A 14,451-nucleotide genomic window follows, 5' to 3' on the forward strand; every position below is an offset into this window, starting at 1 on the left:
CTACTGGTCAACGCTAAAAGTTCGAGCACGGACCCAAACCAACCAGCGAAAAAACACCACGTGTAAGCGAAAAATGGCGACCAAAATGACGGCCACAGCAACAAACTACCGAGTAAAATTCACAAGTCCGCGGACGAGAAAATTCTCAGCAGAATGGCAATGCAAACAACAACAAAATGAAACGATCTCACCGCTAGGAACAGCAATGAGCAGACGGGGAGCCAAGGCCGGTGGGTGTCAAGCAGACAGCAAACAACAGCCTAGGAGCGAAATCAGCACGACCTGTCTCTCTGGCTGAAAGATGTCGAATGAGGGTGTCTCGTACTGGGTACGAGATCTGTGGCGTGACACGCTACGGGAGGCAACCCAGGGTAGCAAGCTTGCTACTTTTTTTTTAGCTTGGGTTGCTTCCCTTAGACTATAGACGGGATAGCGTTTCAGTTTACCTAGCATCTCGACTGCGTCAATGCTAATCATGTGATTCGGCGTAAGAATATGTAATTATAATTCAGTTTTTAGAACCATTTTTGCCTCCCCCATTTATTTTTTCGGCGGACACTTTTGCTTTTTCGGCGGAACAAAAAAAAAATTCAGCGGAAATTTGCCTTTCGGCAGACAATTCCCATGCCTGTATAGGTATGCTCCCTAAAAAATCCCCAATCACTGACATAAAACTTCAAATAAAAAAAAATCTGACAGTTGACTGCTAATGTTCCTAAATCAAAAATGACATTGTGAATGCAAGGTAAGGTAAGGCAAGGTAAGGTGATGTCATATATATAATATATAGTTCTGTGGGGTTACTCTCGTGGAAATTTGTTTTGCCTTCTCCGTAGGAAACCTGAGCTGCCAATACAGTACGACGCTACCTGTCTTTTTTTTTTCTATAATTAAAATTCTGTAGTGTCAATTATGTATTTTCCCCAAATCAAGTCATTCTTAATTTTTAATCACAAATAAAACAAATAACTACACTACAAACATATACAGAGGTACCTGCAATGTTAGGCCCCTCCAATGAAAGGTCACCTCCCTTGAAAGGACACCTTCACTTGTTCATAAATTGTCTATCATTTCTACTCAAATGTACCTGCAATGACAGACCACCTGCAATGCAGGGACACCTTTGGCTGGTCCCAAGGGTGTCCTTTCATCACAGGTACCACTGTTTTAACAAGCTAATGATCCCCTGTTGAAGTGACTCAGCAGAAGTGTCGTGTGATCTTCCGAGGGTAGCCTACTGCAGCGACACGACATCCCTCCCTGGAGCGTCTGTAAAATCGGTAAGTCTGGCAGTGGAACGATATTCAGATGTGGATGGAGCAGTGAGAGCACACCGGGACAAGGAACAGGTGTTAGGGCAGCACACAAAAACAAATAGAAAAAAAATCTCCCATCGTTAATTAAGCCCCGACCAGCGGTGCAGGTACGACCCCCACCCCCCTGCCGCCTGCTGGGCCTGGTTGGGGGCCGCCTCGTCTCCCGTAGCGATGGCTTCCAGCTGAGCTTTCTCATCGGGGTTCAGCTTCAGCATCATATTCAGCACTGGGATTAGTGCTATGCGCTCATCTCCCTCTTTGCGCGTCAAGAACTGAAAACATGAATACAGATGCCATTAACCCAAATACCAAATGGCATGGAAAGTAACTTGGTTAATTTCAAACTTAAAAAAATCGTAGCAAAGTGACTACTGCAAGTTTTCCGAAATTAAAAATGTTCAAACATTGCAGAAAGCCAGTGGAAAGTTACCGTAATTTTCAACCTGCAAGGTGCATCTATTTTCTTGCAGTCAGACACAAAATGCACAAACGGAATGGCATCTGCCAATATTTCAAAACAAACAAAACCCTACATGCATGAACACACCAAAAATACAAACACTCATGCCACTGAACTAAATGCTGCCATTTCTATCAGATTTCAGAGCATCACCACTTAATAGAGGAATTCTGGAAATATGTCAGTTGGGTTTGTTTGTGACAGAGTGAATTCTCTTGCTTTTAGTGAGGCAAGCTTTCTACATGTGCTCCTTGTCCACGTGTTTCAAACACACCCCTCGCTAGTGATTGGCCTATAATGTCATGTGGGAAAGTTTGACTCACTAAAAGCAAGAGTATTCACTCTTTCACAACCCCTACAAACCTGACAGAGTTCATTTCCAACATCATCTATTTCCCAAATGGACCTGTGGGAATACAAGAAAATATTTTTGATTCTAACCTTAATGAGAATGTTCTTGAGGTACTCCAGGTTCTGAAGATCATCCTCTCGCTGTTGGTTCCGGTACAGTCGTCTTATCTCCTCCTTCAGCACCTTGATCTGCTCAGTCATGCGTGACACTGACTCCTCACTCTCGTTCAGCAACTGCAAAATAACCAAGTTTATTTGATAGTGTAAGTCATCTCTGTGCTGAATAATCAGATGGTTAGCAGCTGTTTGTGTGTGTGTGTGTGTGTGTGTGTGTGTGTGTGTGTGTGTGTGTGTGTGTGTGTGTGTGCGTGTGTGCGTGCATGCCTGCACTTGTACGTTTAAGCATGTGATGTGTGTGTGTGTGTGTGTGTGTGATTGTGTGTGTGTGTGTGTGTGTGTGTGTATGTGTGTGTGTGCGTGTGCGTGTGTGCGTGCATGCCTGCACTTGTGCGTTTAAGCATGTGTGTGTGTGTGTGTGTGTGTGTGTGTGTGTGTGTGGGTGTGTGTGTGTGTGTGCGTGCATGCCTGCACTTGTGCGTTTAAGCATGTGATGTGTGTGTGTGTGTGTGTGTGTGTGTGTGTGTGTGTGTGTGTGTGTGTGTGTGTGTGTGTGTGCATGCACGTGTATATATATATACTAGAGGAATACCCGCTTCGCCGGGTAGCCGGCTTCGCCGGGATGAAATACTTAGAGCCGTATGCCGGCTTTGCCGGGTCCGAACAATGGACCCGCCAAGCTTAGGTCCCTCCCAGATTCGTGGAATGGGAACAGCACGAAAATGATTCAGTGGCCATAATGCCATTCCTGACCATACCGAGTCCCATCCTTGTCGACGAATGTAACCGTGTTAATCACCTTTGGAGGCGAACTCCACTCAAACAGGATTGAGCAATTTAGAGCTTATCTTTAAGCCCTTTTGAACTGTTATGGCTTCTCAAAGGAAGGCCAGTACATACAAATACACAAAAGCCGCCAGACCACATCACAAACAGAACTGAACAATCCACAGGTGTTGCCCACATAGAGAGAGAGACACACACACACACACAAACACAGAGAAGCCGTCATATATAGAGAGATAGATGACAGTGTATTTTTTGCGTGGCTATAAATTGATTCGACCTTTGCACTTTTACAGTGAGGATAATTTACGGGTCCAATTTACGTTCTGGACACTGCGGTGACCTTCTAAAAATAGTAACAGAACGCCGGGAATATCCGAAGATGCCCCCTCATACTATAGTGCACCATACGAAGGAAGGGAGGTAAACGCTGAAAACATGGAGAAGATAAGGAAGAGTTACTGGGAATGGTGAAATGAACAGAAAACCCAAAATCGGTTCAGCGCTGCGCGCTGAGAGCACATGTTGAAATATCTCATCGATGATATTGTGTCCGGGGTGTAGCTGAATACGGTGTCCAAATTTGAAAAAGATCCACCGAGAACTTTGGCGTTGTGATGTGGTGTAGCGGCTTTGGTGTGTCGGTATGGGGGCCCGGGTGGCTGAGGTGGAACCAAATTCGGTTCAGCGCTGCGCGCTGAGAGCACGTGTTGAAATATCTCATCGATCAGGTTGTGTCCGGGGTCTCTGTGAATAAGCCCACCAAATTTGAAGCAGATCCATCGAGAACTTTGGCCGTGCATCGCGAAGACACAGACACACAGACACACGTCGTATATATAGATAGATAGATAGATGTGTGCTATCTTTTTACCAAAACTTCAATGCCAAAGCTTCTTGAATTGCATTTCGCGAAATCGACACTGCCCAACAAATTTGATGCTTTACCCTAGATAAGTAAGATGTCTTACATTTCAGTCTAATGGTATCTTACCTCTGTGAGATGTTCAATCTTCTTGTGAGCAGTGTTGAGGTTGGCCTTCAGCTCTTCTTCATCCACAACAGTTGGTATCACTCCTCCTGAAAAACAGACATCATCCTTATTGATACCAAACCTTGAAATGTTAGTGGAACCCCTATTTTAAGACTTCCAATAATCTGAGAAAATCAGACCTTAAACAGGAAGGAGTCTTAAAATGGGGTAATTCTACAGAGGTATTTGAGCAGAAGGTCTAAGAAAACAGGGTCTTAAAAGGGAGGATCGAGTCTTAAATTGGGGGGTCTTATAAGGGGGGGCTTCACTGTACACCATCACAGACTTGTCCAAGCTTTAACATGAGCTCAATCAATCAATCAATCAATATGAGGCTTATATCGCGCGTATTCCGTGGGTACAGTTCTAAGCGCAGGGATTTTTTTATTTTTTTATTTTATGCAATTTATATCGCGCACATATTCAAGGCGCAGGGATTTATTTATGCCGTGTGAGATGGAATTTTTTTACACAATACATCACGCATTCACATCGGCCAGCAGATCGCAGCCATTTCGGCGCATATCCTACTTTTCACGGCCTATTATTCCAAGTTACACGGGTATTTTGGTGGACATTTTTATCTATGCCTATACAATTTTGCCAGGAAAGACCCTTTTGTCAATCGTGGGATCTTTAAAGTGCACACCCCAATGTAGTGTACACGAAGGGACCTCGGTTTTTCGTCTCATCCGAAAGACTAGCACTTGAACCCACCACCTAGGTTAGGAAAGGGGGGAGAAAATTGCTAACGTCCTGACCCAGGGTCGAACTCGCAACCTCTCGCTTCCGAGCGCAAGTGCGTTACCACTCGGCCACATGAGCTGAGACCATCATTCCACTCGAACACAAAAATTGACATCCCGAATGACACTGATGTCAGCAACAAAACTTATTCATCCTGTGGTGGTGCACATGGTGATATACATTTAAAAAATTTTAAATGTGTTGTTTTTTGTCACGAAACCGATTCAGCATCAAAACTTTTTCTCTGTTTTGTTCTCGGTCTACTCCAAATACTATTCACATTTTGATTTACAAGATTGTTTGCATGAGAAAGGATTCTGTACTACAGTGGTCCCTGCGATGAAAGGACACCCTTTGGAATATCCAAAAGTGCCCATACATTACAGGTGGCCTGTCATGGCAGGTATATTCTGGTAGAAATAATAGAACAGGAACAACAGGTGTCCTTTTAAGGGAGGTGTCCTCTCATCGGAGGGGGCACACATCGCAGGTACCACTGTATGACAGTGGTATCTGTGGAACTCAGCCAGCAAACCACAAATGATGAAGATCTCACCTGGAAGTTCTTCCAGAGGTGTGGTCAGCAGCTTTTCAAAGGACACTGGTGGCACCTTGTGTGGGGTTGTCGTCTGCAGAGGAAAAAAGAAAGTGACCAAGATTAAGTGCTGAATGCTGCAATCCCAGATAAGAAGAAGAGCAAATGCTTGAACGACTCCCCTTCGCAGTTGTCATGATCACATGGCCGACTTTCGCAAGATGATCAAATCCTAGGTTAGCTTAGTGGTACGTACTATGCAGGGGGGTAGGGGAGGGGGATGGGGCGTGTGTTGGTGGAAGGGAGTATATAGTGTGTACCCAGTCTTAAGGGCCTGGTTTCAAAAACTTACAGAGCAAACAGTCGATGATACTGTGAGAAAAGGGAAGAAACAACACACATACGAACAACAGAAATTTAAAAAAAAATACCAACAAACCTTGGTGACTGGCTCTGGGTCCACAATTTCAGATCCCTGGAAAACAGCAGAAACTTTTCAAAATTCAGAAGATGCGAACGGAAAAAGCATGCATACATCTGATTATTTAAGTTCGCAGATCCTATGCAAAAAGTGATAAAAATATTTCCAATGAAAAACTGCTTTGTTGACAGCTGATCAAGTAACTGCAGAACAAAAACAAATTATTTCTTCAGAATATTTAATCTCTAACGCTACTGAACAGTTTCTACACACTGCGCACTCAAACATACAACACAAATTACCTCCCCTTCCTGTCGCTCTCCTTCAGGGGAGGGCATGACAGGATAGAACCCGGGCGGCGACCGTCTCTCTTCCGGCGCAGCGCTTTCCTTGCTGCGCAGCGCTCGCTGTAGGCTGTTGACTTCTCGCTGCAGACGGGTGTTCTCGGTCTGCGTCAGGTCTAGCTGCATCTGCAGCATCTCCACCTTGCTCCGCTCCTCTTCCCTGGCTGACTCAAGCTGGTCCTGTCAAGATGTACAACCGTTTTTTAGTGGGCGAGTCATTTGAGCATCTTGAAATGACATTGTACAGTGGTACAATGGACACCCCCCCCCCCCCCCCCCCAGCCCCTTTTATGACCTTCCAAAATCTGAGGTCTTCTTCTTCTGCATTCGTGGGCTGAAACTCCCACGTACACTCGTGTTTTTTGCACGAGTGGGATTTTACGTGTATGACCAGTTTTTTACCCCGCCATTTAGGCAGCCATAAGTCGTTTTTGGAGGAAGCATGCTGGGTATTTTCGTGTTTCTATAACCCACCGAACTCTGACACGGATTACAGGATCTTTTTTTCGTGTGCACTTGGTCTTGTGCTTGCGTGTACACACGGGGGTGTTGGGACACCGAGGAGAGTCGGCACACAAAGTTGACTCTGAGAAATAAATCTCTCGCCGAACGTGGGGACGAACTCACGCTGACAGCGGCCAACTGGATACAAATCCAGCGCGCTACCGACTGAGCTACATCCTCGCCCAAATCTGAGGTCTCAAATGGGAGGGAGCCTTAAAATGGAGGTAAATTTACAGGGGCTATGAACTGAACATCTGAGACAAGTGGGTCTTAAAAGGGAGGCAGTCTTAAATTGGGGGGGGGGGGGAGGGGTCTTAAATTGGGGGGGGTTCTTAAATTGGGGGTTCCAATGCACCTGCCATGAAAGGACACCCTTGGTACCAGCCGAAAGTGTTTCCACCCTGCATGAGGCATAATTATGGTCACAGTGGTGGACAAGGGGATTACAGGTGTCCTTCATTTAGAGGTTTCCTCTCATTAGGTGGGTCGAGCCAAACCAAACTGGTTTCAAGCCAGCGCCGCTATTGACTGAGTTATCTCCCCGCCATAACATGGACTTGACTCAGCTCTTCGATGCAATGTGAACCAACCTTGTACGCTTCTTTCTGTACGTCGAGCTGTAGCTGTAGCTGTGCCGCTTTCTCCTCCAGCTTGGTCATCACGGCCATCTTGTCTTGTGACACCTCCTCCAGTCTGTGCCAATCAAAACAATTCTGTCAATAAATGTTTTTTCCGGAAATAGCTTTTTTTTCTCTCTTTTTTCTCAGGTCTTTTTGTGCATGTTTTTGTATGTTTGCTTATTGATGTCTATACTTGTCCATGTGTTTAAGGCATCATTTACTGCAAATTGTACTTATTTATACCCCCACGCACACACACACACACACACACACACACAAACACACACATAAAAGTCCAGTGGCAACTGCACGGTTTTACCCTCAAAGTCATGGGAGAGTCATATAATAGCTCAAATATCCCTGTAATCTCCCTGCCTGCACCTTCTAAAAACCAACAACATCTTTTACGTCAGATGCAAGCTGACCTCTTTTTGAAGGCGTTGTCCCGTTCCTCGGTGTCACGCAGCATTTTGTTGTATCGCTGTATCAGACGCTCATGCTCGTCTTGCTGGGCCTCGTTGTCCTGCTGCATGGCAGACATCTTTTCACTGAAAATTAGACACGGTTTTATCAATATTACTTTGAATGATATCAATATCTAAAGCTTTTCACTTCAAACCTTACAAATCGTGATTCCATGAGTAACATCTATTCACTGCAAACCATACAAATCGTGATTCCATGAGTAACATCTATTCACTGCAAACCATACAAATCGTGATTCCATGAGTAACATCTATTCACTGCAAACCATACAAATCGTGATTCCATGAGTAACATCTATTCACTGCAAACCATACAAATCGTGATTCCATGAGTAACATCTATTAACTTCAAACCTTACAAATCGTGATTCCATGAGTAACATCTATTCACTGCAAACCATACAAATCGTGATTCCATGAGTAACATCTATTCACTGCAAACCATACAAATCGTGATTCCATGAGTAACATCTATTCACTGCAAACCATACAAATCGTGATTCCGTAAGTAAATAATACATGCATAGCCTGGCGGTGACCTTAGTTACAATAAATTTTGTACAGCTCATACGACAAAATCAACGAGGTAAATTTTGTTCTCAAAAATCTTTGTCAGTTCCCCGGTAGACATGTTGAAGAAGTGAGAGAATGGGTTCGTGACACCAATATTTGCATTATGGCACCGGAAAATCGCTGTCGATATCAGATATTTCACTTTGGAAGAGAGTGTGAAGAGAACACTGGTTGGTGTGTTCAGTCGGTGTTGTTTTAAAGAAAACATTGCAGATGCATGCAGCTGTACTCACGTCACTTCTTGCAGTTTGGTTTTCAGCTGCTGCACGGCACTCTCCAAGCGTTGGCTGCACACACAAATACTGTGTTTCATGCAGCCATTCACAATACCCAGTTCATTAAACAAGTAAACAAGTATTAAACCAAGCATTTCACTCTTGAATATAAAATCTAAAAGTGCAGACAAAATACTGTGTTTTAGTCATTAACAATATAATTATATCCAGTTCATTAAAACGAACCTCCTACACAAGCATTTAACGAAGCATTTCAGTCCTGGATAAATTAAAAAAGTGCAGAAAAAATACTGTGTATCTATTGAGCCATGTGACGCCAGAAGCTGACTCAAACTCATATCTAAGCGGTTCGCCGAAACTACAAAAGAGTGCATGTTTGTGTATATTCACTTGTAAAACATAACAGGAGTTCTAACTAAAATTGATTGATACATATAAATGTTATATGTATTTTTGACCAAAATATGACATTTGACACAAACCTTGACTCGTCGCGATATAACCTTCGTGGTTGAAAACGACGTTAAACACCAAAGAAAGAAAGAAAGACAAATCTTGACAGTCAGTATTCACCTCGACTGCTAAAGCGCCTGGCATTAATGACTGTCTTGATCTTTGTAAAATGTCATATTCTGATAAAAAATACAAATAATGTATAGTGTTTTACCGTTCCAGTTTCTCCATGTCAGACACAGTGTCGGCAGGAGACCGGGTCTTCTGTTTGCTGAGAACACTGTGGGCTCGCACCTGCAACAATTAACACAAAGACTCTTATCAAGAACCGCTGAACGTCAACCTTCAAAGAGATTCAGACAAATGAATACCAGCACACTCAAGACTCTATTCGTCATGTCTGTCGTACAGAGCAAGCAGCCATATTCTACCTTCGTACAAGCCATTGCAGTCTGAAGGCATATATATATATATATCTGAAAAGGATAGGTGTCGCAGATTTAGCTCCGTGCAACTGTAGGGAAGAAGATCGGACACTGCAGCAAGTTCTGCAAGTGTGCCCTCTCCTTCCCCCTCTGAGTTAACAGATCTGGCCAGAGAACACTACTTTACAGACTAAACTGTTGGGAACTGTCGATGACCTGCGCTGAACTTGACAGTTTATATAACACCAGCCACCTACCCACAAGCACACTCATACCTTTAAAAGACAGCTTACCTTGTAGCTATCATATTCCGCATGAACAGCTTTCAGTTCGGTACGGGTCACTTCAAGGTCGTCTGTCAAGGCCGTGACCCTGGACTCCAAGGATCGAATAGTTCGCTGGTGGGAGTCGCTCAAACTGCGCAGCTTCTCTTGCAGTCTTTGATTGGTTGAGCCAAGTTCTCCCATTTGGACCTGTAAAGGGGAATAAAATTCTAACTGAATTAATTGTGAATTTCCATGTAGCCTTTGCATACAGCCATTACCGAGTTCTGTGTTGTTCACATTCCATCTTCCCATAGATGTGTTATTTCCTTGGAAAGACAATCAAGCCATTTATAAACTGAAGTTGTGTTGTTTTTTCAAAGCAAGCCAGTAATTTCTGTCAATTTTGTTTGTTGCTGTTTTTTGTAAATAAACGAGTGTAAATACTTGATCCCTGAAGCTCTTTCTTTCACCTGATTTACTGTGATTCACATGTGTTTAGTGCTTGATCCCTGAAGCTCTTTCTTTCACCTGATTTACTGTGATTCACATGTGTTTAGTGCTTGATCCCTGAAGCTCTTTCTTTCACCTGATTTACTGTGATTCACATGTGTTTAGTGCTCGTGTGCACGCATCTCTATACTTGTATATGAAGGGTGTGGACTTTATCCTCCGTTCCCTACTCACCTTATAGTCTTCCACTTGCTGGTTCAAGCCCTCCATCTGACCTCTCAACTCCAGATCCACGGACTTCTGCTCAGACTCCTGTCAACAGTGGATTCAAACATTTCAGTTTGTGAACCATTAATTAGCCAACACATTAAACATTATGTCTGTCAGTCACTGTCCTTCAGTTCATATATTTGTTTCTTAACTTGAGCATACCACAATAATCTTAATCAAATCAGGCAGACCCCTATTTTAAGATCCGAGAAACAAATGCATACGACGTCTACAACATGAGTAATTGAGAGTTTGTTTGTTTGTTCGTTCATGGGCTGAAACTCCCACGGCTTTTACGTGTATGACCGTTTTTACCCCGCCATTTAGGCAGCCATACGCCGTTTTCGGAGGAAGCATGCTGGGTATTTTCGTGTTTCTATAACCCACCGAACTCTGACATGGATTACAGGATCTTTTTCGTGCGCACTTGGTCTTGTGCTTGCGTGTACACACGGGGGTGTTCGGACACCGAGGAGAGTCTGCACACAAAGTTGACTCTGAGAAATAAATCTCTCGCCGAACGTGGGGATGAACTCATGCTGACAGCGGCCAACTGGATACAAATCCAGCACGCTACCGACTGAGCTACATCCCCGCCCCCAGTAATTGAGAGTCATATGGAACCAATCTCCTGGCACCTACGAGCATAACAAGCATGGAAATGAACCAGCGCTTGTTTATTTTGATATAGTCCTGTGAGGTTACCTCCATGGCGCTCTTGAGCGTAACAGTTTAAAAATATGTCAAAATGTTTTTGTTTTTGTTATTTAGAACAAATTTCTACATCTGTGCATCCATTGTCAAGGAGGCGGAAGTCACAACGCAAACTGCAAGGGATGCGGAATATTGTTTTTCCCCCTGTGGCATGGAATTAGTAACTATCAACTTAAAACTGTAAAAAAATTGTAGCAAAGTAACAACTGAAAGCTTTCCGAAATTATCAATGCTTAAACCTTGCAGGAAGCCAATATAAATGGAAACATATATATATATATATAACTACCGTATTTTCCGGGTCATAAGGCGCGACTTTTTTCCTCGAGCTTGGATTGGATTGGATTGGATTGGATAGCTTGACCCCTGCGCCTTGTATAACGAAGCACCTAATCCGTGTATGAAATACGAAAAAAATCAAAGAGACCGCCTGAGTACCAACTTGTGATAATGCATGTTTCAGCTACTAGGTACTACCCTGGCCAAGTTTCCTCTCAAGACATCAAAGAGACCGCCCCATAGGTTAAACTCAGTCACTGACCCGGTGCAGGAAGTGTTTCTTCTCTCAGATATGACAGGGGAACCACCTCTCATAGCTAAAACTGGGTCATTGACCCCTGGGAAGAAGGTCAGTGTCTATAAACAAGGCAACCCAGCTATCACAATGGACCTGCCTTTGATCTCGCTGCACACACAGAGCACACATATTTCCACTCTGTATTCTTCCTTTGATGTGCGGCTTATTTTCATTCTTCGATGTTTGTTACCGGTATACTTTTTCAATTTTGGTGCCCCTATCGGCCCCCTGCGCCCAATGGGTGACTGGATTACACTTTTTTTTAAAAGAAGGGGGTGCGCCTTATGCGCTGTAGCGCCTTGTGACCCGGAAAATACGGTATATATGCAGCATAGGAGTATTGTGTATAACAAGTGTTTCAGGCATCTGTATATCCGAGCCCGAGTGGGCGATATTGACGCTCTGGTGGTGGTGATGGTGGTCGTATGGGCGGCGAGGGGGGGGGGGGGGGGGGGGGGGGGGTGGTGAATCGTGGATATTGCATAACAAAAATATGTCAGCCTAGAGCCGAGGACACTGATGTTTAGGAGTGTCATTCTGAATCAAGCACAGCAGAAAACCTGCCCTTTGCCCCCAAGAAATTCAGTTCACCTGTTTGCGCAAGTCGGCCAGATCTTTCTTTGTTTTGACGAGAAGTTGTTTGAGTTTGTTTCCTCTTTCCTCGGCCTGTGCTCTGCTCTCGTCCACAGACTCTGTAAATAATCAATACAATAATCTTGATTAAGTGCAATGAACAGCAACAGAAAAGGCGGAAAATGTGTTCTGCAAGTCACTACAGTGGAACCCCTCTTTTAAGACTTTCAAAAATCTGAGTAAATCAGGGGGGGGAGCCTAGAATGGAGGTAAATTTACAGGGGTTATGAACAGAATATGTGGACAAAAAACAAGGTCTTTGTAAGGGAGGAAGTCTTAAATTGGGGGGTCTTAAATGGGGGGGGGGGGGGGTTCCCCCTTTTCAGTGCAAGCCCCCTTTTCAGTCCTTTCTTTATTTGGTGTTTAACGTCGTTTTCAACCACGAAGGTTATATCGCGACGAGGGAAAGGGGGAGATGGGATAGGGGAAAGGGGGGAGATGGGATAGAACCACTTGTTAAGTGTTTCTTGTTCACAAAAGCACTAATCAAAAAATTGTTCCAGGGGCTTGCAACGTAGTACAATATATGACCTTACTGGGAGAATGCAAGTTTCCAGTACAAAGGACTAAACATTTCTTACATACTGCTTGACTAAAATCTTTACAAACATTGACTATATTCTATACAAGAACCACTTAACAAGGGTTAAAGGAGAAACAGAATCCGTTAGTCACCTCATACGACATGCGGGGTGCAGAGAAATAAGGATGTGGAAAAGAAGACTTTTGGTAAGTGAAATAAAGGTGATGGATCCAGTCAGGTAGAAATAAGACAAGAAAAGAATTGGAAAACTGCACGGAATAGTAGGGAGAGTTTTCTTGGAAGGAAATATAGGTGAAAGGACTGGTAAGGCAGAAATAAGACAAAAGAAGAGAAGAAACAGAACCGTTAGTCGCCTCTTACGACATGCTGGGTAGCATCGGGTAAATTCTTTCTAGTCCCAACCAATATGGGACTCCCCCTAACCCGCGGGGGGTCTTTTCAGTCCTAAAAAATCACTGAAAATCAAGTCTTAAAAAGGAGGGAGTCTTAAAACAGGGGATTCCTCTGTATACACCTTGCACTCAAAGCTACTACCAACCTATCTGTGTCTGCAGGAGGTGAACACGTTCCTCGGCTCGGCTGACCTCTGAGGTCAGGTCAGCGATCTGTGAATCACGGTCCGCCAGCTGGTTGTTGAGGGAGTGCACGGTCCGCTCGTAGTCCGCCATCTCCAGGTCCATCATGTCGCTCTGCTGGGCATCCTGTAGCCATAGAGACAGCGATTGCAGTCCAGAACATGTGCTGAATTTCGGATGCTTTTTAGTGCAACTCTCAATTCTTAGTAAATGCGATGTGTTTAAGTGTTTTTCAGTGCACTTTTTAATTCTTAGTAAATGTGATGTGTTTTAGTGTTTTTCAATGCACTTTTTAATTCTTAGTAAATGTGATGTGTTTGTGCTTTTCAGTGCACTTTTTAATTCTTAGTAAATGTGATGTGTTTTAGTGTTTTTCAGTGTAATTCTTAATTCTTAGTAAATGTGATGTATATTATGTCTGTAACCGCCCGACACTGCATGGCAATTTTCCTGTTTTTTATAAGGACAGTAAAAGTTTGGGTCTTGAGTCTGAGTGTGTTTACTGCAGTCATTGAGAGTGCTAACAGGGTGAATTCCTGCAATTTTTCTGCTAGTGCATTACAGGGATGTCGTCTGGCATTGGCAGTCAGGGAAAGGTCAAAACTCACGTTGACAGGCAACTTGATATTTTTAGTCGGTTTCACATTAAAAAAACAAAACTGAGAAAATTACGTCTCAAAACGTCAGTCTTAAAAAGGTGGAACATTTTAAAGAAGTCATAAACAGATAATTTGAGAAAACACAGTTTGAAAATATCCATGTAAAAGCAACGCATGGTATGAAGTCTTGAATCAGGGGATCTCAGAAAGAAGCTTTTTGCTGCACTATTTTCTCTCTCACTTACCTGTTTGGCAGTGTTAAGTTTTGCCTTCAGCTGTGCCACCTCTGCTTCCAGCTTCTCTTTCTGCAACTGCTGCTCACTCTTCTCTCTTTCCTGCTGACGTGTTGCCTCCCCTAGCTGACTCTCCAGCTGTGAAAACGTGAAATTAGTACAATTGTTCTGCTAAAGTGGG

The 14,451-nt window shown here is 43.6% G+C and overlaps 2 protein-coding genes across 2 annotated transcripts in view; one reads left to right on the top strand and one right to left on the bottom strand.

Annotated features, from left to right (window-relative positions):
- Positions 1 to 14,451, top strand: part of LOC138945480 (uncharacterized oxidoreductase TM_0325-like) — a gene marked incomplete in the record, with an annotated part of 35,076 nt that overhangs the window by 14,946 nt on the left and 5,679 nt on the right.
- Positions 1,400 to 14,402, bottom strand: LOC138945861 (GRIP and coiled-coil domain-containing protein 2-like). Its single transcript, XM_070317379.1, has 15 exons — positions 14,283 to 14,402; positions 13,402 to 13,564; positions 12,278 to 12,378; positions 10,360 to 10,437; positions 9,703 to 9,882; positions 9,199 to 9,278; positions 8,529 to 8,582; positions 7,663 to 7,785; positions 7,208 to 7,310; positions 6,072 to 6,293; positions 5,788 to 5,823; positions 5,370 to 5,442; positions 4,028 to 4,113; positions 2,221 to 2,364; positions 1,400 to 1,591 (listed from the first exon to the last, which is right to left on the bottom strand). The coding sequence occupies exons 2-15, from the start codon at positions 13,544 to 13,546 to the stop codon at positions 1,400 to 1,402; spliced, it is 1,617 nt and encodes a 538-aa protein (XP_070173480.1). The 5' UTR covers positions 13,547 to 13,564; positions 14,283 to 14,402.

Source organism: Littorina saxatilis, linkage group LG13, assembly GCF_037325665.1.
Source record: "Littorina saxatilis isolate snail1 linkage group LG13, US_GU_Lsax_2.0, whole genome shotgun sequence".
NCBI classification, from domain to species: Eukaryota; Metazoa; Mollusca; class Gastropoda; order Littorinimorpha; family Littorinidae; genus Littorina; species Littorina saxatilis.

Coding starts and splice junctions, on each gene's coding strand:
- LOC138945861 (XM_070317379.1), bottom strand. CDS start 13,546: ATGATGGACCTGGAGATGGCGGACTACGAGCGGACCGTGCACTCCCTC. Junction 9,279..9,702: donor CGGAATATGATAGCTACAAG/GTAAGCTGTCTT, acceptor TAATTGTTGCAG/GTGCGAGCCCACAGTGTTCT. Junction 1,592..2,220: donor TCAAGAACATTCTCATTAAG/GTTAGAATCAAA, acceptor TCATGTTTTCAG/TTCTTGACGCGCAAAGAGGG.